The 24195-nt window shown below is 44.7% G+C and overlaps 1 protein-coding gene across 3 annotated transcripts in view; it reads left to right on the top strand.

Moving 5' to 3' along the window:
* Window positions 1-24195, top strand: part of ENTREP2 (endosomal transmembrane epsin interactor 2) — a 142282-nt gene that overhangs the window by 93152 nt on the left and 24935 nt on the right. For all 3 annotated transcript variants that reach the window (XM_072981539.2, XM_072981540.2, XM_072981541.2), the window contains exon 4: window positions 9029-9157. In XM_072981539.2, coding sequence (XP_072837640.2) covers window positions 9029-9157 — 129 coding nt within the window. The remainder of the gene's footprint in view (window positions 1-9028; window positions 9158-24195) is intronic.

Genomic DNA, 24195 nt, shown 5'->3' with positions numbered 1-24195 from the left:
CATTTATATTGTAGCCCTGGATGGCCACCCGCTTTATCACTATTGTGTGGGGTTGCCAAGGAAGGACGGGTTTCACGCAACCTGGCATTTGCTGTGAATTGTTTAATAATATCCTGTCATGGTGTCTTCCTCACATTGATTTGGCTTCTGATGTGTTTGAGTCCATTTTTGCATAGCTGGATTCCCTGCTGACATCAAAGAATTTAAAATATGAGAGAAATCTCCTCATCTTGTTTGATTCCAGTGCCTTTAAGTTTCAAAAACATAAATGTAAAGGGTGGATTTTTTTTAAAAAAAAGCTTTTTAGATCACTCTTCTTCCTTCCTTCCTTCCTTCCTTCCTTCCTTCCTTCCTTCCTTCCTTCCTTCCTTCCTTCCTTCTTCCCCTCCCACTTTCTTTCTTTCTTTCTTTCTTTCTTTCTTTCTTTCTTTCTTTCTTTCTTTCTTTCTTTCTTTCTTTCTTTCTTTCTTTCTTTCTTTCTTTCTTTCTTTCTTTCTTTCTTTCTTTTTTCCTTCCTTCCTTCCTTCCTTCCTTCCTTCCTTCCTTCCTTCCTTCCTTCCTTCCTTCCTTCCTTCCTTCCTTCCTTTCTTTCTTTCTTTCTTTCTTTCTTTCTTTCTTTCTTTCTTTCTTTCTTTCTTCCTTCCTTCCTTCCTTCCTTTCTTCCTTTCTTTCTTTCTTTCTTTTTTCCTTCCTTCCTTCCTTCCTTCCTTCCTTCCTTCCTTCCTTTCTTTCTTTCTTTCTTTCTTTTGTGGTTGTTATTCCCTAACCATTAAAATCAAGTGGGATCAGCCCGGATGTGTCAAGGGCTCCACCATTCTTGTAATTTCCCCCCCCTCATAATATAGGTGTGTAGTCCATTTATTATATGCCAGTGCCATATGGAACCAAATGGATAAACAATATTCTGCTTTGGGCCCATGATTTCTCTTCCCCATACGAACCTGAGCGAAGCCGGTGTATCAGATATTGGAAGCAAATCAGAGTCAGATCTGAGCAGGACTTTGATGGGAAACTGCAAGGGAACAGCAGGTGGAGTAGAAGACAATTCTATCAGAAACCCACGAGGCTGTGGCTGCCGATCAGAGTTGGCGATACTGGTCTAGGTTTGCTATATTTTCCTCCTACGATTGTTCTGACACCGTATGATGTATATTCCTTTTGCAAACTCTTGTGAGTTGAGAAACAGGTTGTAAAACCTCAAAATAACTGTTCCTTCAGAGTTTCATGACCCCCCAAATAGAATAAAACAGTATCTTTCTTTGATGAGAACTAGATCCTATTTTTATCCAGCAGTACTACTCACACACACTCTCTCTCTTATATTTCTTACCTATCCTCCAACCAACAGTGTTTGACACCTACCAGTTCATTAGATGTAATTTTATCCCTTGGTGGGAGAGTACAATTATTTTGTAGATGGAGTTCCTTTGCAAAGCTATGAAGCCAGAGTCGTCATTGTTGGGCCAGGGCATCATCACAGCAGGTCAGAGACGGGAGCTAAGAATAGAACGGAGTAATCCTGCCACCTCTTTCCTGCCTGCAGCCAGCAGATCTGTGAGTTCCTGCCAGGGCGCTCCAGGCGATGAGCGAGCAGACACGGAAGGTGTAGAAGGAATGCCTTTAGAGAGAGAGAGAGAGAGAGAGAGATTTAAAAATAAAAACTTTGGGGGTCGTCCTCACTGTTTCGTGGCCTGACTTTCATCAGCCGCCCAGAACTGTCAGCAATGTCAGAAAAAAAGAGGAGAAAGTGGGATGTAGGAGATTTTTCAAATCCTGCCACCTGTTCCTTCTAATTATAAAGGTAGGCCTGTAAGAAGGCCGGTTTTCTACGTGAAAGTCGTATTTCGTTGGCACTGGTGGTGTCTTTTCCTTCCCTCTTTCTTTGTAAAGTATTAAATTACCAGTGAAATCTCTCCCAATGGTTTCTGGCTTCAGCCATGTTGAAACTACTGGAAAGTGGGTGGTGATCCATTCACATTTTGTTTTTATGTAATACTAATCACCTTAGAACTATAAAGCTGGATGGGACCCTATGGGTCATTGAGCCTTGTCCCTCTCAAGGAGGGCCAATGGGGAATCGAACTCCCAACGTCTGGCTCTGTAGCCAGAGACCTCAACCACTGAGCAATCCAGCATCCTTGTCCCTTTAGTTCACAGATGCTGAGATGCCTAGGCATGTTTTCCTACCTGTTGAAACAGCAACATGTACGTTGGCTTGGGCATGTTGTGAGAATGGCTGATGGTTGGATTCCAAAAGGTCTCCTGGATGGAGAATTAGTGCAGGGAAATCACCCCAGAGGGAGACCACAACTGCGATGCAAGGACATCTGCAAGCAGGATCTAAAAGCCTTAGGAACGGACCTCAACAGATGGGAAACCTTGACATCTGAGCATTCAGCCTGGAGGCAGGCGGTGCATCATGGCCTCTCCCAATTTGAAGAGACCCTTGTCCAGCAGGCCGAGGCCAAGATGCAGTCCCGAAACCAGGAACCTGGACAGGGGACAGACGGTATTTGTCTTCAGTGTGGAAGGGATGGTCACTCTCGAATTGGCCTTCTCAGCCACACTAGACACTGCTCCAAGTCCTCCATAGAGAGCACGTTACTATAGTCTTGAGACTAAAGAATGCCTGATCTAATCTTTCCTACCCATGGAAAGTGGGCCCCATTTTTTTAAGCTTCCATGTGTGTGTGTGTAATCACACCCTCCCAATCCCCAATTATTTGTATGTATTTCTTCCAAAAATGGAGAGAAAACACACTTCAGGCACACTCTTTGTCTCTAAACCAAGATGTAACTCCCACCCCAAATTTGTTACAGACAAAAATCCCAAATGAACCTTATGCTTTTCTTTTCTTTTCTTTTCTTTCTTTCTTTCTTTCTTTTTTTTTGCACTGGAATGTCTGATTTGATTTAGAAGGCCAGTGACATTCCAGCATGTAGGGAAAATTCAAAATGTAGGTCTTAGTTTTACAAAAAGGCCTATCCCTTCCTTCCACATAATTAGCAAACTGAATTCTTGAATTCTCTCCTTGGACTTTGTTGCCAGTTTGATCAAAGTTGTTGCTTTGCTTGGAAGGGCAAACACCGGCGATGTTTTCCGACCTGTTTCTCGCCTGTCCAGGACAAACATCAGAAACGGCCGTTCCAGTCCTGATGCATGTTTTGGAAACACTCCTTCACGGTGCTTTGTGTGTATGTGTGTGTTTTTAAGCATGGCTGTGCCCTGGGAGGACTGGGTCTGTTTGAAACGGCCAGATGAAAAAATCTGATAGAAACATCCAGGGCCCCCTTCCTTCTCTGCCTGCGGGGTGCTTAAAATAGAAGCAGGGAAGTACAGTAAAACAAACGCAGGCAATAAGCCCAATCTCATTTCGTTGTTCATAAATGCTGGCAAGAGCAGCAGTCTCAATACACAAATCAAATAAGCGCTCATCTTTACTTGACATATTTCTGTCAGGTTTATTCATTTTTACCAGTGGGGGGAAAGCGGGGAGCTTTCGTAGAACTGCTAACAATTTCCAAAAGCGTTGCAACTTCTCTCTCTCTCGAAAATACATATGGGTGGTTTTAAAAACAACACAAATAAATCTTCTAGGGAAATTAGAATGCAAGGAGCATATTCTTCTTGTCCTTCAAGAAAATCGGGCACAGTCAATCAAAATTATTGTATAAGAAACATTGACTGGTGTTAGATAACAGATACAAGTTTTAACCAAAAACCTTGTTTTTGTTGTGGTTGTTTTACAAACCGGTAGTTATAAGGCACAAAATCCATTCATTATAGGCCGGGTGTACAGCTCACCACAGACCTCCTCAGGACTTCAGGCATCGTTTCCTCCAGTTGAGAAATTTCACTTTCTTGTATTGTGTGGTAAAATTTGAATATATATATACTGCTCCTACATTCCTTGGGTTGTAGCCAAGTGATACCACTGCCCCATCACCCAGACATTCCCCCCCCCCCATGAGCAGGTTTCCTGCGCAGTCTGGTTTCAGAGCTCCACGTGTGGTGTACCGGATATAATTCTACTTTACATCACTGTAAATTTTGCGCAGAATTGCACATTGTGCAAATTGTCCAAAGCTAGGATGACTGCTACTTGGTTTATGAATCTGAGGATTGGTTGCTGCTTTCTGGGTGATGAATCAGTTCTCCTTTACTTGCTGTTAGGTGTGCGGCTGTTTATGTACCCTTATTGTCCAAAATAAGAATATTAGATACCGTTTACAAGAAGTACAAAGATAGAAAAGGGGACAGAGCTTTATATCTTACTTTTAGCTGGAGACTAGGAATCTTGGACCATAAAGAAAGCTGACCACCAGAGAATTGATGCTTTTGAATTGTGGTGCTGGAGGAGGCTCTCGAGAGTCCCCTGGGCTGCAAGGAGAACAAACCTATCTCTTCTGAAGGAAATTAACCCTGAGTGCTCACTGGAAGGACAGATCCTGAAGCTTAGGCTCCAATATTTTGGCCATCTCATGAGAAAAGAAGACTCCCTGGAAAAGACCCTGATGTTGGGAAAGAGTGAAGGCAGGAGGAGAAGGGAACGACAGAGAACGAGATGGTTGGACAGTGTCATCGAAGCTACCGACATGAATTTGACCCAACTCCGGGAGGCAGTGGAAGATAGGAGGGCCTGGCGTGCTCCAGTCTATGGGGTCATGAAGAGTCGGACATTACTTAATGACTAAACAACAAGGAAGCTTGCAGTTTTTAAATTCCTCTTTGAGACACCTTGTCATGCCAAGAGAGCCTAAATGGACAAGAAGTAGAAATTTAGGAGAGATCAGCTACCAGGGTACCTGTGATGGATTTTAAGGCCATGGACCTGTTTTTAATCCATTATCCACTGGCGCTGCCCTGTGATGTCATGGAGCCAGGGTTCACAGCATCAAAATCCCGGGACATTCAGAGGAGAAGGAGCTACGATGCCATCTGCCATCCTGTTCAGCCTTCCAGAGCTTAGTTGCAATCTTTACAATAGGATTCAGAATGTGATTTTCTGAAGAATAGTATTTTGAGTATATAGTATGTGGTCCTGTTGCAATGAAAAGTATTTGAGGTCAGCTTAGCTGTGCAAGGAAGGGTCATTCCATTTCCAAATGACCTGCTCCAGTTGCTTCCTTTTTTGGGTTCTCAGGATGGTGGGGGGTTGGCTCCCTCACATCTCATGATGGCAGTCCTACGAGACCCATGTGGTATCCTCACTGGTCCTGTGACCTCTCTTGCTGTGGATTTTGAATCGGAAGATCATGGGCCAACTTAACCACTGAGGTCTCTTGACTATTAGAATACAACAGCCGAGTCCAACTGTCTGTATCGAAACATAATGAAATATGAATGGTGAAATCAGTCCAACCTTACAGCCATACAGCTTCTAGCAAGCTGCACAAGGAATTCTCTGGCACCTTATAAGCTAGGAAATCTGCTATAGAACAGCCTTTCCTGAATGAGAAAGTTTGCTTTGTTAATGAGATGTTACATTTAAGGGGCTTATGAGAGGCAGATGGTATACATTAAAGGGAGGGGGCAATGTTTTAAAATTGCTTTTTGATTTCCTCGCCAGTTGTGTTTTAATACAACCTTTATTTGTATTTTTTTTAAAGGTAATTTTGTTGTCATGTAATATACCTTGAACTCCAGTACTGAGGAAAGCTGGGAGCAGAGAGAGATTTAAATAAGCTAAGTAAACACAGGTGTTTGTGGTATATGCGTGAGAGAGAACGAGAAATGTTAAACGGTATTGTTGTGGCCAAAAGTGCTTTCTGTGGTAATGCAGTTTAGGCTTAAAAATATGCAAAGCAGGCAGAGTTGACCATTTACAGCCGAACAAGGACGTCCTGGCGTTGCTTACACCGGGAGTAGGAAAGAAAACCATTGATTCCATTCAGGCCTAGACAGGCAGAATGAGACTTTCGGATAGGCGCTGAAACGTCCTGATTAATCCTGAAATTAGTGGATGCTCATTGTCATCAAAGCAAGACGTTGGCAAGTCTTGGGTCCAAGACCTAAGTCTGAATCTTTGATCCCAAGTCTGAGTCCCTATTAAAAACATGCTTTCCCCCAGAAAAAAAGAGGGGTGAGTGGGTTCTGAGTCGCGAGTCAAGTCTGACTCATTAAAATAAAAAAATCCCAAGTCAAGTCCCTGGTGTGACTTAAGTCTGTCTTTACAACGAATTGCATCCCTTCATCCCCCTCCCTGCATCGAACTGCAGATTATGTGTACACAATACCCTGGTAAATGGTAGTGAACAAAATACGTTGGCATTCAACTCAAATGTACAGAAGGCCCCCGTATACAGTATATAATAGTTAAAGTTGCTCTTTTACAATGCTATTTGGAAACTTCCCACCTGAGCATCAGTCAAGGAACATGGGAGGGGGGGCCCTCCTGAGACCCTGTCGTGGGTATTTGTGTTGTTTTCCTGGCATCACTTCTGTGATTCCTTTGCTAATCTCAGAACGGCAGAGCTGGAAGGGACCCTGTGGATCGTGGGAATCCAACCCCTCTCAGGGAGGCCCAGCTGGATGCCTAAACCACGTAGGTCTCCAGCAGTTCAGCCCTAATCTTCTTAGAACTGCCGAGCTGGAAGGGACCCTGTAGATCATCCAGTCCAGCCCCTGTCAAGAAGGCACAGTTGGGGGAATCGAACTCCCCACCTCAGCCACCGAGCTCTCCAGCGGTTCTGCCCTTTGGGTGGATTGATGTGCAATTTGGGCTTGTGCTTTAGATTAAAAGGGCCCAAGGCGAGCCATCGCATCCGGGGAGGCGGGCGGCGTTGCTGAGCTGAAGGCTGGCGTAGAAGAGGTTAACCACAGTGGTTGTCGACAGATTTATCTGAACGGTGTGTTCTCCTTGTCAAGTCCTGGAGGGGTTCCCTTCCCCTCCTTCTCCGGCGGAGACGTGTATTGATTCTGAGTTGCGTCCTGCTGCTAAAGCCAGCTGCGAGGCAGGTGTCCACGAGAGCCCTGAATGCCAAGTCCGAACCTCATTCAGTCACGTTTGATCGCTTCGATTTAAGCTGTAGCTGGACCCCCACCGGGGACTTGGGGGGGGTCGTGTTCACCGGCAGGAGACTTCGGCCACGATGGAGCTCAGTAGGCGGCTCGTAGAGCAAAGGTTGAGAGAGAGAGAGAGAGAGAGAGAGAGAGAGAGTTGCGGGCGGGGTGGGGAAGAGTTTGAATATTAAGGGGCAGTGTAGAAGAGCCCTCCCCCCATTGTTCATCTCCAAGATGCCTTGCTTGTAGGCAGAATTGCAGATCAGGATTGTGACCTGTTGGGCCTTGGTGTGTGTGTGTGTTTGGGGGGGAGGTGGGGCCTGCATCATCAAAATTCTGAGACTTTCTGATCAGAAGGATGACATCATCTGCCACCCCTTTGAGATTTCTCTGTTCTGTCTTGTCTTAGCTGTAATCCTTACCGTAGGTTAGGGAAAAGTGGATTTCTCCAGAACTATATATTGTTGCCATCTATCGTAGTTGTAATGCAAGAGAACTGAAGATAGTTTTCTCTTGCACAGACAATTAAGAGTCATAGACTTTGCAAAAGAGCCATTCCTTATAGGACTGATACAGCTGCCTGGGGTTTTGGTCTCTCCTGGAGGGCAGCAGGCCGCTTCGAAGACAGTGACCCTGAACGCCTCTTCTTTCAAAATTTGCCACTGCGTCACTTCTCTTTGTTTAAGGGCAAGATGATCAGCCGGTCCGTTAAAAAGTTAGAACGTGGATCTCGTTTGTGGTTCAGTGTAAATCAGCCTTTCTCATCATCATTGTCTGGGATGAAAAAACTCCCTAATCCAACAGTACCTAGGAGACTCAAAGTTTATATAGTCTTTTTTTTGTCCTGTGTGTTTATTATGATCCTGTGCTCAGCTGTATGTGTGTATCCACTGTGTATCCTAAGTAGAGGCCGTTGCTTTTACACACTTTGAAAATAAATATTAGAATCACAGAATAATTCCATTTGCCTTATCGGAAGGTTTTGTACCTAAAACATTACCCAAATATATTCCTAAGAAGTAAATCCTAGTATCGTGGAGTTGGGAGGGTCCTACAAGGCTTTTGGCTGAAGGCAGGGATCCAAATCAAAGCAGATGGTTGCCCAGTTTTCTTGTAAATGCCTCCCGCGTGGGAATGCTCACCACCTCCCGAGGCTGTAGATGTATGGATGGAGAGACAGACGGAGATGCTCAAGTTAAGCTACGGTCTTTCTCTAGTGTAGGACTCCCATTTCAGCCTCTGGCCTTCTCAGGGTTCCCCCCCCCCTTTCTCTCTTCCTTTATCTTCCGTGCCATCGGATCAGACCATTAAATGCCCCTTCCCTAATCCACGTGCGGTGTTTTGATTTCATAATGCGACATCGTTTGAACTTCAGAAGTGAGCTTTCAGGGGACAAAGAACCGCCTGGGTCAGGGAGGAAATAAAAGCCAGCCTGGCGCTTCTTTCTGTTGCTGGATGCTTTCGAAACGAACCTGATCTGTAGCAGCCTCAGGACCGAGGCAGGGGGTGGCAGAGCTTGCCACCAGCAGGTGTGGAGGCAAAGTTGTTTGTAACCCGAGCCCGGATGGCTCCCTAAGGAATCTGCAGGATTAGAGCTAACAGAAGCTCCCGGGAGCAAGAAGAGAGGAAGCCTGTGGCTTGTGAGCTTCCCTGGGGCTTCTCGCTGGCCAGATCGGAGGTCTGGTTTTTATCACCAGGTTTGTATGCTGATGTCGTCCTGTGGCACCGTTGCAAACATCATGTTGTGAGTTCATTTGTAGGTTCCAAGTGGGGTGGGGTGGGGGAAAGAGTTATGTATTTCTATGAGACAGACTTTGATACAATCAGCAGGGTTGCTCTTATTTTCTTGAAATCTTAAACGTCTTGAAAACGTCTTGGTGAAGCATTTTTCTACTTCACTTCACCAAATAAAAGCACAGCTTTGACGGTTCCCTCTGTTGTGTTATCAGAGCCCAGGATGTATTAAGACTTTGACCTCTCTAACACATCGTTCTCTTTCTTTCTTTCTTTCTTTGCTTTTCTCAGATTAAATTTGACAGCGACAGCGTCTGCGTGTGCTGCGAGCGACAACACCAGGCCTCGGGCTGTAGCCTCGGCGAGATGCTGAAGTTGAACCCCTTGCAAGGATGCGACACGGTTAGGCTGATCCTAAAGGTGACATTGAAAAAAAGTTTCCCTTTTCCTCTCTTGTTAAGTGTCCAGGTGGCAACAAAAGGCAGTGTTGTGGAATCTCTTTCTGGGGCGCTGAAAAGATCATCGTGGCCAAGGTTCAGTCCCACCAGAATTAGAGGGTTCGAAAATCTAGGGATTGCGATAGAAGCAAAAAGACCAGATTGGTAAAATTAGATAATAGATTTTCGGAGAACATGCTCCGTGAAATAGAAAGGAAAAAAAAAACCCAGTCCATCTTAACAAATGTTTTTCCTTGCCTTCGTATCTTACATTTTACGTGTTTTGTTTTGTGACTCGGTTACTAGACGGTAAGCATGGTCTTAATTTACAAGTCTAATTGCTCAAAAACATCTCTCTGATGAAATCCTCTTGTGGGAGGAAAAAAAAATAGGTTAATCTCAGAGAATATACTTTCCACTTAACACCTAGATTGATCTGTGGTGGCCATTACCTGTGGAGTCAGGTGGACAGACAAGAGAGGGTAGGCAGATTCAGTGAAAACGAAAGGTATTAAAGTGTCGGTTTATAGACATTTTTCCCTTTCAAAAAAGTGGGCTATCACCACTGGAGTTCTGTCTGTTGCTTCAATCAAGGCACGCAAGGCTCTTGAGTTAGAGCAGAAGCCTGGAGTAACATGGCAGTCTTTATACCAGCAAAGCTGGCGAACCCATTTGATATTACACTAAGTGGGAGGGAAAAAAAATCAGTTGAAGCCAAATTGGTCCTGGCATTTAGTGAGACTATGGGCTTAGCAGCTGAACACCACCAGAGTATTGAAATACACTGCAGCTCTAATCAGGAGTAAGACCCACTGAATTCATGGACCTCTGGGCCCTTTCTCGGCTGCAGCACCCTGTTTTGTGTTTTCTTCTGTGATTGGTTACCGAAAGGCAAGCAGGGTCATAATTTGCAAGTCTTCACCACACGCCCTGGGATACCGACAGGCACCGGCATTGACGTCCAGCCAGCTTAAATCGTTGGGATGGCTCTAGACTGTTTTGAAGTGATGTTGTTTCTCGGCTCTGCCCTGAGAGCTGCTGATAAGGGAAGGGCTAAAATACTCCAACCAGCCCACCCCGCAGCAGACCTTTGCTTGCTGCGGCCTTGCTGCACTGCAGTTTCTCTCGAAAGGCATGTTAAATTCACTGTCCTCCATTTCATCTTTGCACTTTGCACGTGTCTCTTGCATTTAGCGTGCCATCCAGGCCAGGCCTGGTGCTTTTCAAAAATCGTGTTTTAAATGCTAACGTCAAGGGTGGGCCGTCGATGATGTGTTTCCAGACCGGTTCAGATGGCTACCCTTAACTTAATTCAGGGGTTCCACTAAGGTTTCCCCTGTATCACGAAAACAGTGCGGTACCCGGCATTTGGCTTAACTCTTTCTCACAGAGCGAATTGCAAGCTCGGTGGAATCCATTCTTTCAAGCCTAAAAGCCTCTGGCTTTGAATGGCATATTTTTATTCTCCCCCACTTGCATTTTCAGCCTCTCGTCAGCTCTCCTTTCTGGAGATGTGTTACTGAGCTGGTGAAGAAATTATAGCTAATCGGGTAAACACTGACAGCGATAACGTTCACCTTCCATAATTATGATTAGTAATTGCTACAGACTGCCCTGAGCGAAAACTGCCGCTATGTGCCCTGGGTTGGACGTGGCCATTTGACTGACTAAAGGCAGTGGCAGAGGTGAGCCACCGTACGGGTCGATACAGGCCCGCTGTGTTCAGCCACTCCTTCAGACGGCCTTGAAATGGGATTAAACAGGCTCACGGAGAGAAACTCTTACCAATGGCTATTCTGCATAAGAACTTCTGGATAGCACAGTGGTTCAGGCGTCCGGCTACGGGACCAGAGGTTGGGAGTTTGAGAGTTCAGTCCCCCACTGGGTCTCCTTGGCAAGTTGGACTTGATGATCTGTATGGTCCCTCCCAGCTGTGCAGTTCTAGGAAGAGGATGATGAGGATGGTAGCCAGACAAACTCCCTTGTTGAGAAGCAGCCTGCCTCTGAGGACCCCCTGTTGTAGACTTGTAGCAGAAAGTGCACATTATTTATTTATTTAAAATGTCCAGACACCACCTTTCTCCCAAAGAAGCCCCACCCTCACCCAGTCCATTACTGGCACCAGATGCTGGTCTAGAACTGAAACAGCTGCTTCAGATTTAGCATTGCATGAGAATGTAAGATGAGTCCTGGTCTGGCATTACTGTCCCAGCTAGATAAACCCACAGTCTGGACATGAGACTTATAACCCCCACCCTCCCATTCGTCGTGTCCAGAGACCCATCGCTCCTGATTCGGGAGCTCATATATAGCCCCCGTGCCTACGGGCTGTAGATGGGCTTACCCTTGTACGCATCATGTCCAGTCCCATTTTAAAGCCCTCTGGTTTGGCCGCCATCGCTACCTCTTGTGGTTACACCCAGTATCGTTGTGTGTTATTTGAGGAAGTGCTCACTTACGGACCCCATACTTAGCCCTTCTGCTCAGTAGGCGGTAGAGTGAGGAAGAAATTCAGTGAGGAAGAAAACTAAATGGTGGCTTTCCAGACCCTAATGTGAGCTTGCCAATGATTAATATGTGATCTATATCCTTTAATCCAATTAGTTATTTCTCTCTCTCTCTCTCTCTCTCTCTCTCTCTCTCTCTCTCTCTCTGTCTATTGATCTCCTCACACTCTGGAGATGGATGCATTCAGTGAGCCCCCTCAGTAGAAGAAAAGTGGCTTTGAAATTATATATTTTATATATATGACAATGACAATAAATTATATTATTATTAATATATATATAATATATATATTTATACAGATATATAAAACAACTCCCGACAGACACGACCTGTCTTCTGCTCTTATATCTATCTGTCTATTTATCTATATATTAGAGCAGACCTTGTGTGTTGGGAGTTGTTATATATATAAAAGAAGAGGATATTCTGACATGAAAACAAACAGCAGAAGTCCATGACCAAGAAGTCTGTTAGAGGGATCATTAAGCTGTTGCTGATGTGAACTTTTTATTTATTTTATGGATTTATAGAGTGTCTTGTCCTGCCTTTAATTGGCCTTCAGAGCACTTGACCTTTAAGCAACTGATGAGAGCTACCATCAGCAAAGGTGTTACTAAGATGCACACAGGACCGAATCATCAACTGCTGAATAGTTAAGGGTGATGATAATGACGACAGTGATGCTTGAGCCAACTTCTTTCTGTTGTTCTAGGAATATACGTTTTTTTTTAGATAGCACAGAAGTGTATTTTGGGGTGAGGGAGACAACATTGGCAGTAAATAGTGAGGAAACAGGTTGATTTAGAGCAGCTGTTATCTAAAACTGTGGTCTGAAGTTCTGTAGAAATGGCTTGGGGAAGGTCTCCTTCATGAGAAGGTGAAGAATCGTAGGGCTGGATGGTGTCTCTCGGTCATGTGGATTGAATCTAGAGTCAGGGTATTCCTCTCCAAAATAGTCATCCAGCTTCTGTTTTGAAAATCTTCAGTAAGAGAGAACCCACCCAGGACCATCATTCTACACAATGGGTTCCCTTGTCAAATGGGTCTTCCCTCGATAGCTTTCTGCAAAGTTGCATGGTAGTGTGTGGTCTATCATTAAACTACAGTGGTGCCTCGCCAGACGCTGATAATCTGTTCCACTGAAATCGCTGTTTAGCGAAATCATTGTCTAGCGAAAAGCATTTCCCCATTGGAATGCATTGAAATCTGCTTAATGTGTTCCAATGGGGAAGAATCGTCGTTGTCTAGCGAAGATTGGCCATAGGAAAGCCGCTTTGCGAACTGCCAATCAGCTGTTTAAATAGCTGTCTTGCGAAGCTTAGGTCCCGAAAACACCCATTTTGCGAGCGCGGAGAGAGGTGTCAAAATCGTTGTCTAGTGAAAATCAGTTTGCGAAGCAGGGACCAAACATTGTCCTGCGAAATTCCCCCATAGGAATCACTGTTTTGCGAATCGTTATAGCGATTGCAAAAAGTCAATGTCTAGCGAAAAAACTGTCATGCGGGGTAACTGTCTAGCGAGGCACCGCTGTATAGTCCTTTCCTGAACTTCCCGGGAAGTTGTGTTGTTTTAGATCTTCTCCTGTTAGATCAAAGCTTCAACAGTGGAACCTTTTACAGAGATGAAATTAGCTGTCCCTCCAGCTCTGACATTTATTTAAAAATTCAACAAATATAGGTTTGTTGCCTTTAATCAGCAAAAAAGAAAAAAGAAAAGTAAGGGGAACCGCACCAAAATGTTAAGTTGTTGCCTTCCTTAGGGACCTTTTTACATCATTAAGGATTGAACTAAACTGCAGTAAGGCTTTTTTTTCCCAGGCTTAAAAGTTTTATTAAACGTAAAGTGATCCCTTGAGAAACTACAAAAGCGTTGCATCAAGATTATGTTATGGAATGGCTCTAAAGCCTTCTACATATTAAACAGAACAACTGTCTTCATTCAGAAGGGCAGAAATTCTCCCAGTGCAAAACGCTTGCAAAATTACCTCTGTCTGGGCTTTGTTTAAGGATGGCCATCTGGATAGAAAGGGGATACATTGCCTCTTCCTAATTAGTTTTATCTTTGTTCCAGTGACTCTACTGAATTTTAATCAAGGAGTGGCGGCAAACCTGGCTTGCAAGGAAAAGGCACAATATGTGTGTGTTTATGTGTGTGCACACAGACTCTCAGCAAGGATCAGATGCCAGGTCAATGGAAATTCTCCTGAAGGTCACTGTCAGGCCTGTAAACCAGGAACAGGTCTGTCCTCTGAAACATTTCCATGAATAGCAAGGAAGGACTGGAGAAGCTGCGGGCAGGGAAGTAGAGAGATTTACGCGAGGCCAACATCCAGGTTAAGGAGCAAGAGCAGGAAGCTCTTCAGCAACAATAGATTGCTTGGAATGAGGAGGTGGCTGTGAGACCCTGAGGGTTTTATAGGGCCTGGGAAGCAGGGATGGGTCCTTCGGGGGACATTCAATCAGGGTGGTTCTAAAACCTAGAGCTGTGGTTCCCAGCCTTGGGTCGTCCAGCTGTTCTTGGACCACAACTCCTGGATGCCTACAAGTTCCATCCAAAGGATCAGTGGCCAGAAGCTGAGAACTGGAGCCCCCAAAATGTGGACAGTCAAGACTGAGAATCATTGTCCTAGACGCCTGAACCCTAACCCGGATGTTCTTAGACTGCAGATCTTGGCCAACATCTTGGCTGGTGGCGAAGACTTCTGGGAGTTGCAGTCCAAGAACACCTGGGCTACTCAAGGTTGGGAACCACTTGCCTAGAGGGATCCTGTGAAGAACTCAAGTTTCTAATTTTTATAGAAGAAGCAGGCTCCTGATTGCACAGAATCAGCCTGGACTGTAGCACAGCGTGGTGAATTCCAAGTGGCCAAGCTGTCTTGGTTGCCACGCAAATGGGTGGTTGTGTAGAGCACATTCTGAGGACTCACACAAGGAAGCATTTCTGCTTTCTTTGGCACCAACAAGTTAGGCCACAGTCATTTATAATCATTATCATCACCGTCGTCGGACGACGACGACGACGACGACGACGACGACGACGACGACAACAACAACGACAACGACAACGACAACGACAACAACAACAACAACAACAACAACAATAATAATAATAATAATAATAATAATAATAATAATAATAATAATAATAATAATGATAATAATAATAATAATAATAATAATAATAATAATAATAATAATAATAATAATAATAATAATAATAATAATAATAATAATAATAATAATGGAAGCATGCCTGTCCTTGAGTTTCCCAAGTAAAAGGAGTACACTGAGAGCAATTTCATGGGTGAGAAAGCTTTACTGCTCATTATCTCCTCTCAGGTGATGGTGAGTATAGAAGCAACGAAGGACTGTAATTGAAGTCAATCAAGGGTAAAAGACATCCTCTTTACAGCATCTCCAAACTGGGCTCATTTCAGATCACGTCAGTGACAAAATTGGGCCGCCACCTCTACGTTATTGATTACAAGAACCCCCTTTTGATAGAACGCCTATGCTAATTCTGTCCTTTCCATGTCTGTTGAATGAAGTTAGGAGAGCCTGGCCAAGAATTCTTATTTCCTTAAAGGAAGTCAACCTCTCTGTCAGCAGCCATGCTTTGGGGCAACCCAACAGCCACCTGGTTATTTTGGGTCCATTGATTGCCCCTGCATGGCAGTTTCGGGTACCACCGCTTAAGAAGCACGGGCAAGCCGGAGCGTGTCCAAAGAAGGTTGGCCACAATGGCGAGAGGTCTGAAAAACCCAAGGCCTGGGAGGAGCATTTGAAAGAAGTGGGTTTATTTAACCTGAAGAAGAGAAGGTTAGGAAGGCCATTTGTCTTTAAAAATCATGTAGATAGAAGAATCAACCTAGAACACTGAATGTGGAATTCTGGGAGTTGTAGTCTAAGGGAACAAGGTTGGGGGAATCTGCTCCCGATGATTCTAGGGAAGGCCATCCATTGACAACATGGAAATAATAATAATTTTGTGTTGTCAAGTCAGTTCTGACTCATGGAGAGCTTTTTCTGGGCTTTCCTGGTAGATAGTACTCAGTGTAGTGGATAGAGCGGTGGATTAGGACTCTGGAGAGCAGGGTTCGATTCCCCGCTCGGCCATGGAAACTCACCGGGAGAGTGGAATTGGTAAAACCTCAGTACCATATTTCCCTTGAAAGCTCTGCCAGGGTTCCTAGAAGTGGGTTTTAACTTTATGACACCTAACAACAACAACAACCGCCCCCCCCCCCCCGGAAGTGGTTTCCTTTTCCCTTTTTCTGGGGCCATCTTGGAACTGCGCAACTTGCCCAGGGACACAAAGGCTAACTCTACTCACAGGAGGCCCAGTGGGGGAATCGAACTTCCCACGTCTGGGCTCTGCAAGCCAGAGACCTAAACCACTGAGCTATCCAGCTCGTGGAGGTCATGCAATCCTATTTTTGTACTCCTACTGGAAGATTGCAGCTAGAGAACCCATGTGCAAACATCTTAGGCACCTGATAGTTATAAGTCCTTGTTAATTACAGTTACAAGCTAGGAAGAGGTTTGAGAAAGGATCATAGTTCTAGCATACACAACACAATAATAGGCAGGTGGAAGGGAAGAACTGGTTGCCCAGCAGAATGGCTTGCGCTGGCCCTTTGTCTAGGGGCCTGGCATGTTCCTCGGAGCACCTGTCCCTTTGCAAACGAATTGCGAATTTTATTTACAATGGAGAAGCAGACCATTCCAACACGAGGACATTTGCCATTAGAAAGCAGGACCGTTTTTTTTTTTTATAGGAAACTTACCTTTGTCTAAAACCGTGTTTCTGGAGTTCAGCATTTGGTGCTTGGTGGAAAAAAACGTTGCCAGAAGGATAAGCAAGTTGGCAAATTACTGTCATTTCCCAAGATTATAGAGCGTGTTCATCCACGGAAGTCTTAAAAACGATTTCTGTGAAGGAAAGTAAACATGTTTTGAATGATCAGACTCTGTGGACTCTGTGCCTGCCGGTGGCTGCGTGCGCACATGGATGTACAGAGCAGGGCCAAATGGAAGAATGGCACACACAATATTAAGCTGTCAACATTTTTTTTTGTCTGCAGAGAAGTGGTTACTGTGGGATTGGATTTAGGTTAACTGCAGGCAGCACTAGACAGAACACAGTGATGCAAGAAAATGTGACTGCTGTCTATTTAAATTTTCAAGGCTACAAAATGCATCTCTGGGATTTTTCAAATTACAGCTTACCGAAGCCCTTCTCTGAAACATTTAACCTCTTCAAGCTGCAAAGCTAATTTTAGCTTCCGTTCGGTACGATTCAACTCCTACCTCCCTCTACCCATGGAGGCCAGGGAAGGAATCTGCGGGCATGGCTTGGGAAGTCTGCCAAGTTGCATTTTCATAAGTAGGGCATAACATGTAGGTTTGGGTGAGCTCAGGAATAACTGTGAGAGGCATAGAAACCCAAGCCTTACTGTGTGGCCTCTTTTGCAGACCGTAGTTTACTCAACAGAGTACAACATGAAATGGGGGGGGGGGCCTTCACCGCCACGAGGAGTCTCAGCAGCTGCTGAAATGCACGGCTTTAAAGGGAGGCGAGACAAATTCCTGGTTGTTAGAGTCATTCGTGGCTACTAGTCATTACGGCTAAATGTCACCTCCAGAATTACCCAGTTTCCCTGAAAAATAAGACCTAACCTGAAAATAAGCCCTAGTTTGATTTTTCAGGATGCTCGTAATATAAGCCCTACTCTCAAAATAAGCCCCAGTTCAGTGAAAACCCACCCTCCACCCTTGTGCAGCAACCAGAAGAAGAGGACTTGACTGTGAATCAATGCAGATGGTTGTCCATGAAAAAAAAAAATAAAACATCCCCTGAAAATAAGCCCTAATGCATTTTTTGGAACAAAAATTAATATAAGACCCTGTCTTCTTTTCGGGGAAACATGGTAGAGGCTGTGTGTCTCTGTTTATTCATGTCTGGAAGTTGTAAGATGGCGTTGCTTTCATGTCTTGCTGGCCGTGAGCTGGCCACTGGAGGAGCAGAGCAGTGGACAAAAGGAGGCAGTTTAAGATGATGGTGAGGACCACAAGGCTTGAGAGTATGGTATTGGGAGATAAGTCATGGCAACTTACATTTGGGGCTTAAAAGGAGAACACTCTGCTGCGTTTCGAGGTGGTGGGTGAAGCCAGGCCCCATGTCTGTTTTGCACAATGCAAGGAGATTCCTAAAGCCAACCAGTCCTTTCTAGACTTGTGCTCTCACCCCTGTTCCAAAAGCATCCTTAAACCGAAATGAACTGCCCGGGAGATCTCAGAGTTCGATCCACATGGGGCAGTTGCCACAGCTCCATCTTAAGAAGTGTGGGGATTTTTGGCGAGGGACTCATAGGGATTTGTGACTTGAAAATGGTAGCAATACTGTTGAATGTAATTTTTATCCAAGACCCAATTTGGAGACTTAAAAAAAAATAGGCATCGCACTTCCTAAAAGTGTTGAATTGAGAAAGGGTAAATTCTTAGTAATTTTTAGATTATTTATGTATGCCGTGAGTCATGAATCTTCACTCTCAGCAGGGAATTCAAAACCCTTCACCAGACTACAACTCCCAGGATTCCATTGGATTTTGCTATAGCAGTTGAAGTGACATGGAGCTGTCAATGTAGAATCCTAGAATCAGAGAACTGTGGAGTTGGAAGGGGCCTATAAGGCCATTGAGTCCGACCCCTTGCGCAATCCAAGAATCCAAGTTGAAGCAGATTTGACAAGACGGTGGTCCAATTTTCTCTTGAAGGCCTCCAATGTTGGAGCGCTCACCTTCCCCTGAGGTCATGGGTTCCATAGTTGTATGACTCTAACAGTTAAGAAGCTTTCCTTGTAGTATGGATATACTCTTAGACTCCTGAGACCATTAGAAATAATGTCTTAAGCCAGGTTGCTAAATATGTAGAAGTCATACGACTTAAAACTGGCCCTTCCTTTCTGCTCTGTGTGTGTGTGTGTGTGTGTGTGTGTGTGTGTGTGTGTGTGTGTGTGTGTGTGTGTGTGTGTGTGTGTGTGTGTGTGTGTGTGCGCGTGTGTGTGCGTGTGTGTGTGTGAGAGAGAGAGAGAGAGAGAAGAACAAGTTGTATTTGGTGGCTTGACCTGAAAGGGAGGTGAAGTGATGACTGGAATTTAGTCATCTTGTCACTACTTGGCTGTCTTTTCTTTCCTCAAAGCTTTTCCTTCTCTCTGGGCCGTCTTTTCATCCAGCTTACCTGATTCATTTTTGAAAGAGGTTTATGAAGCATCACCATGTGATCAATGTCTTTGCTCTGAGATTTCCTCTTCATAGGAAGAATTATGCTTGTTCTTTTCTCTTAAGAAAGCCCCCCTTGGAGTTCAGGCACAGATCTTTGGTAACTCCGCACATCTGCGGGGCCAGTTCTGCTGTCTCTTTTGGATGTGACAGAGAGTCGGAGCAGCCCCTGTGTGATGATGCTCTTAGGCACACCTTGTCCATCAACCGTTATCCCACCTCAAGTCTGGGAAGGTTTCTGATGGACGGAGCATGGTGGCAGGACACTTGGGGAGGAGAGAGATGACATGATGCAGTCTTTATGTCTATCAGATTTCTAGGCTGTTTTATAGCCACGGGAAAGACGCCCCAGAAACCTTGCAAATTGGGATCAGAATGGGATGGAGAAGTATGTGTGTGTGATGTTTGTGCAATCTGGTTTTGACACCAACTTTGGGTTTGACAGGCACTGTTAGCAGGACATTATCTGGAAGAATCCATCACCAGATGTTTGGCTCCTCTTCTTTGTTCTCTCATCCTAGACCAGAGATGGTGAGCATTTGGCACTTCAGATGTTTTGGACTACAATTCCCAGGATCCTCAGCCTCTATTGCCAGTGATAAAGGACTCTGGGAGTTGTGGTCCAGCACCTCTGGAGTGCCAAAGGTTTGCCACCTTCTGTCCTAGAGGAGTGGTTCCCAATGTGGGGTCCCCAGAGGTTCTTGGACTGTGACTCCCAGAAGCCTTCACCACTAGCTATTCTAGCAAGGGCTTCTGGGAGTTGCAGTCCTAAAGTTGGGGACCACTGCCCTACAGTCTTAAGGATTTCCCACCTTTAGCGATGACTGTCCCACCAAGTTTGATCCTGGAGTGAGTTTGCAACGTGGCTGTCCTGAAGCTTGCACCGCAGGGAGCTCTCCATGGTTCTGATCTAGTTACCCTTGGACAGAATACTCCAGCACGTGGGGGAATAATAGATGGTTTGCTTTAGAAGGACAACATGTGTGATCTTCCCAATATAGGACAGGATAGAATATTTTGAGAAGATGGATTTTTGCAGTTGTACATTATTGGCTACTAGAAACTGATTGGTGTCATTTGAAAACTTCAAGGAAACTTAATTCTTACCTGAGTTTTGAAACAGAACAAAGCAAAAACAATAACAACACACAGTAACAAGACTAAGAGATTTATTTCACTAGAAACCTCCAGAGATTACAATCCTTTTCTTCTGAAATACACAGAACAATATTTAGGCCGCAGGTACACTGAAGTGGGATCAGAATGAAATGGGATACAAAAATTTACTCTCTCTTTTTTTGTCACTAACATTGGTACTGTCCTGAAATTTTGAAATTTTTTGTATCATAAACATCACGATGAAGTCGCAGTACTTGGCTAATGCTAAACATCTGTAAGCCAAGAAACAACTTTATTTAGCTAATGCTAAACAGCTGAGATCTAGTTCACAACTCTGGCAGGATCTTCTCTTTCAAATGTTGAGGGAACGAGTTCCAAAAAGACTGCGTTGGGTTGAAGACGGAGTTTCTGTGAAAAAGCGAGTGAACCTGTTTATTGATCTATGTCACGTGCTAAGAAGTCCTCATTCCTGTTCAGACCTCTTACAGACGGACTGGTGTAATCAGATTTATGGGTGATGAAGAGACTAACTTTATGCTTGCAGGTGGGGAAGTCAGATCTTGTGACACCTTTGGGGCTTCCTGTTTTGAAGCGTTGCTGTCCGTTTGAGTGAGCATTAACTTTGGCTGTATTATTTAAAAACCATTAGGTAGTGAGTAGCCACCATCTATGGCATATCTGCTGGATTTTCATCCTTGCGTTTTCCTGAGCGTCAGCAGGAAATGCTTTCAGTTTTCCCCTCCTCCTCCTCCCTTTTTAAGCAGGCTGCTGATTTATGAGCTCTCTCAAGTCACCCTGATGACAATGCATTAGAGGCGCCTCGGTGAGAGCGTTACACCAGCACCTGAAAGAACTTGGGAACAAAGGACAAGATCCTGCACTGTGTTGCGGCACGGTTGCCGTGAGCTTCAATCAGGTTCAGAAGTGAGAAAGAAACCTTGTGCCGGAGGCGAATAAGCAGACAGGAAGCAGAGAGAAGAATCCTTAAGTTGTTCAGTAGTACAAAACGAGAAACCTTCTTACATCTTCTGTGTGTAAACCTGCATTCAGAGTCAGCGGGAAGGAAAGAATGGTGGGTTTTGTTTTTTTTAAGAGTTCACATACAAAAGTCCTCCATTCCAAGAGTTCTGTCTACCTTTTCAGGCACCTTTTTAACACCTTGACGTTTGAGGTGCCTGTGGGGAAAGCATAAAACAGAAGGTCTGAGGTTGAGGTTTAGCTCGCTGAAGCTCCACCACAAGTTCCTTCTCTGAAAGAGAGCTCCCAGCCAGCACCGGGTCACAAAGAGGACACTTGCCTGGAGCATGGCTTAGCTAAGCCTCAAAGCATTCTAATTTTGGCCTTGCTTCCGGGTGAGCCACAGTACAGTGGTGCCTCGCTTAATGAGTGCACCGTTTAACGACGAATCCGCATAGCGACACATTTTTTGCAATAGCTAATGCAATCGCATTGCGATGTTTAGATAGGCCAAAAATCGCATTGCGATGTTCTAAAAACAGCTAATCGGCGGTTCCAAAATGGCCGCCGGAAGAATAAAATGGCTGCCCGCTCCGTTTTCGCGCCCTACCCTCGCTTACCGAGGCAGCGAAAATGGCGGCCGGATGGGATATCTTCGCTTACCAGTGAGTTTTTGCCCCATAGAAATGCATTAAACAGAGTTTAATGCGTTCCTATGGGGTTTTCAGTTCCGTTTAGCGATGTTTCCGGATAGCGACGTTAATCCTGGAACGGATTAACGTCGGTATGCGGGGCACCACTGTAGTGGTGGTCCAGAAAATTCAGAAATCCCTTCCGTAGGGCTTGAAGGCAGTGAGACAGTGTGGACAGGCTACGATGGACTTGTGGTCTTCTGAGATGAGTTCTGATCCCCAGGAGGATAGTGATGAGGTTGGAGCAGCCTTTCACTTGGCATCAAACTGCTTAATAGTGTACACTTTCTTGTAGATACACAAACGGGCACATACACTCATTAGCTAGGCGGTTTAATATTGTAGGCCAAGAGGGAAATCCTCCTCTTGGTCCAACGACAGCCCCTTTGATTCGATCCTGTTAGGCATTTACTCAGAACAAGTGTGATCACATGGTCGCGATAGCAAATGGCGGCTCATTGGCAAGGTGCTGTTTGTATGCCTGGTCATGTACTAGCCGTGCAGATGACCTCACAAGAAGGCATATTCCCAGCATCTTTTTAATTAGCTTGGGTTGCCTATTGTGATTTGCATGATTTTGCTTACTCGAGTAGAACCCAAAAGGATTTGGGCTAGTGGGATTTAAAGAACAACTTTATTTATTTAAAACATTTTCAGCCCACTTTTTTCTCTTTAAAAAAGAACCGAAGGTGGCTTATATCATTAAAAAGACAATATGTAGAAGCTCAAAGCAGTAGGTATACAAATATTTAAAAAAGAATTAAACATTAAAAACTTATAAAATCAATACCAAAGCCCATTTAATGCAACAGAGTACAACTATTAATATAAAAAACCCTCTCTGGCCACCAGCTATTAAGGGAAAGCCTGCCTAAAGACCAAGGTCTTCTCCTGCTTTCGGACGGACAGCAAAGATGGGGTCAGTCTGGTCTCCAGTGGCAGGGAGTTCCAGAGTCTGGGAGCAGCCACAGAGAAGGTCCCCACCAAGCACCAAGCTGACTGTTAATAAATCCCATTCATTCTGCAGGTCTGCTCTAGGGACTAACAACCAGATTTAGCCCAGGGCATGTGAGAAAGTTCTGTTCGAACGTTGTATTCAGTTCCTTTGTTTATTGATTAGTCATTTAAATCACCTCTGTTTCAAGACTCAGTTGCTGCATTCAGATTTGATTCATTCATTCACTTCTCTTTCCTCCACTTTTTTACAGTTTTGGAGGATACTTTCTTTGCAAAGGGGGTTGAGGGACCTCCAGGAGAACTACAGAGTTAGCTAAATTTCCTGTTTCCACCTACATTTCCCTCCTGCCTTGTATCCCCTATTGTTCTGAAAATGCATTTGCCCCACAAACGGTGATGCTTGCTTTTAGTAACCTTATGGCGTCTGCTGGCGCTGAAGAGAAGTTAGATTCTCTTCCTCATTTCTCTCTCTGTGCTTTTGTTTCAGAATTAATGAGAACCGAGGCAGATGGGGAACCCCTCGGGTTCTTCATTCTCCCGTAAACAAATGTATCACCAAGTCCCTCAGGTTGCAGTATGGCGAAACTGGCCTCAAACCAATTTAGGTTATGCGTTAATGTGTCAAGAGAGACAACAACACAATGACCCACAACTCAAAAGAACATATTTTGGAATTTGGGAGTGTTCATGACTACCACCCACCCACCCACCCACATATTGCTCTTCTCATCTTAACACCTTACACAACTTTGCTGCATTTTGCACACAGCATACCGGCTTCTAAGGCATATATCCTGCACCCGACACCTTGCGTTGTTGTTTTCCTTCTTCTTTAAGATAAAAACATGGGAAACCATGGTGTTGTTGAAACAAAAACCAGCTTCTGTTTCTCAGACTCTGGCTTCATCCTCGTTCCAAGCTCTTTGGGGGGAAAAATAAAATAAAATAGATGGGTGTTAATTAACAATGGTAGGCCAGAGGAGTGGGGGGGGGGGAATGTTATTTATGGCTTTAATTTTCCAAATGTTTCTCTTTTCTCCACTTGCGCTCTTTAACTTTAAGAGTGGCAGTCGTTAATTAGGAACAGTGGCCGTTGCCCATGAAATGGTGCGGTGCTGTTCGCGTGAGAGGCATGTTGTATATCAAATATTTGCCGACACGTCCTGTGAAATCACGGTGAGAGCACTTCGGCTAATCACGCCTCTCTGCTACGTGCTGCCTCTAATTAATTTTGAAAATAGGTGGAGACAGCCTCCAGGATCTGAGCCCAAGGCCACCCCTTTCTCTCCGGAGTGCGTGCCTGGTTTCCCCAGGGGGTGGCTGTCGCTAGCAACGCTCCGGGTCGTTGGTATTTGTTCCATCTTGTATTACTATTTTAGTATTTGGAAATAATGAAAGGGGCATTGGGACCACATGGCTTTCTAGTCTGCATCGCCAGCCGTAGTACCTACTCCAAAATGAGAAGGAAACAAGCCCCCCAAGATCCCAGCATGTCTACACTGCTATAAA

The sequence above is a fragment of the Pogona vitticeps genome, chromosome 12 (genome assembly GCF_051106095.1).
Source record: "Pogona vitticeps strain Pit_001003342236 chromosome 12, PviZW2.1, whole genome shotgun sequence".
Classification (NCBI taxonomy): Eukaryota; Metazoa; Chordata; class Lepidosauria; order Squamata; family Agamidae; genus Pogona; species Pogona vitticeps.
The sequence above is the reverse complement of the archived record's forward strand: the minus strand, read 5'-3'. Positions and strand labels throughout refer to the sequence as shown.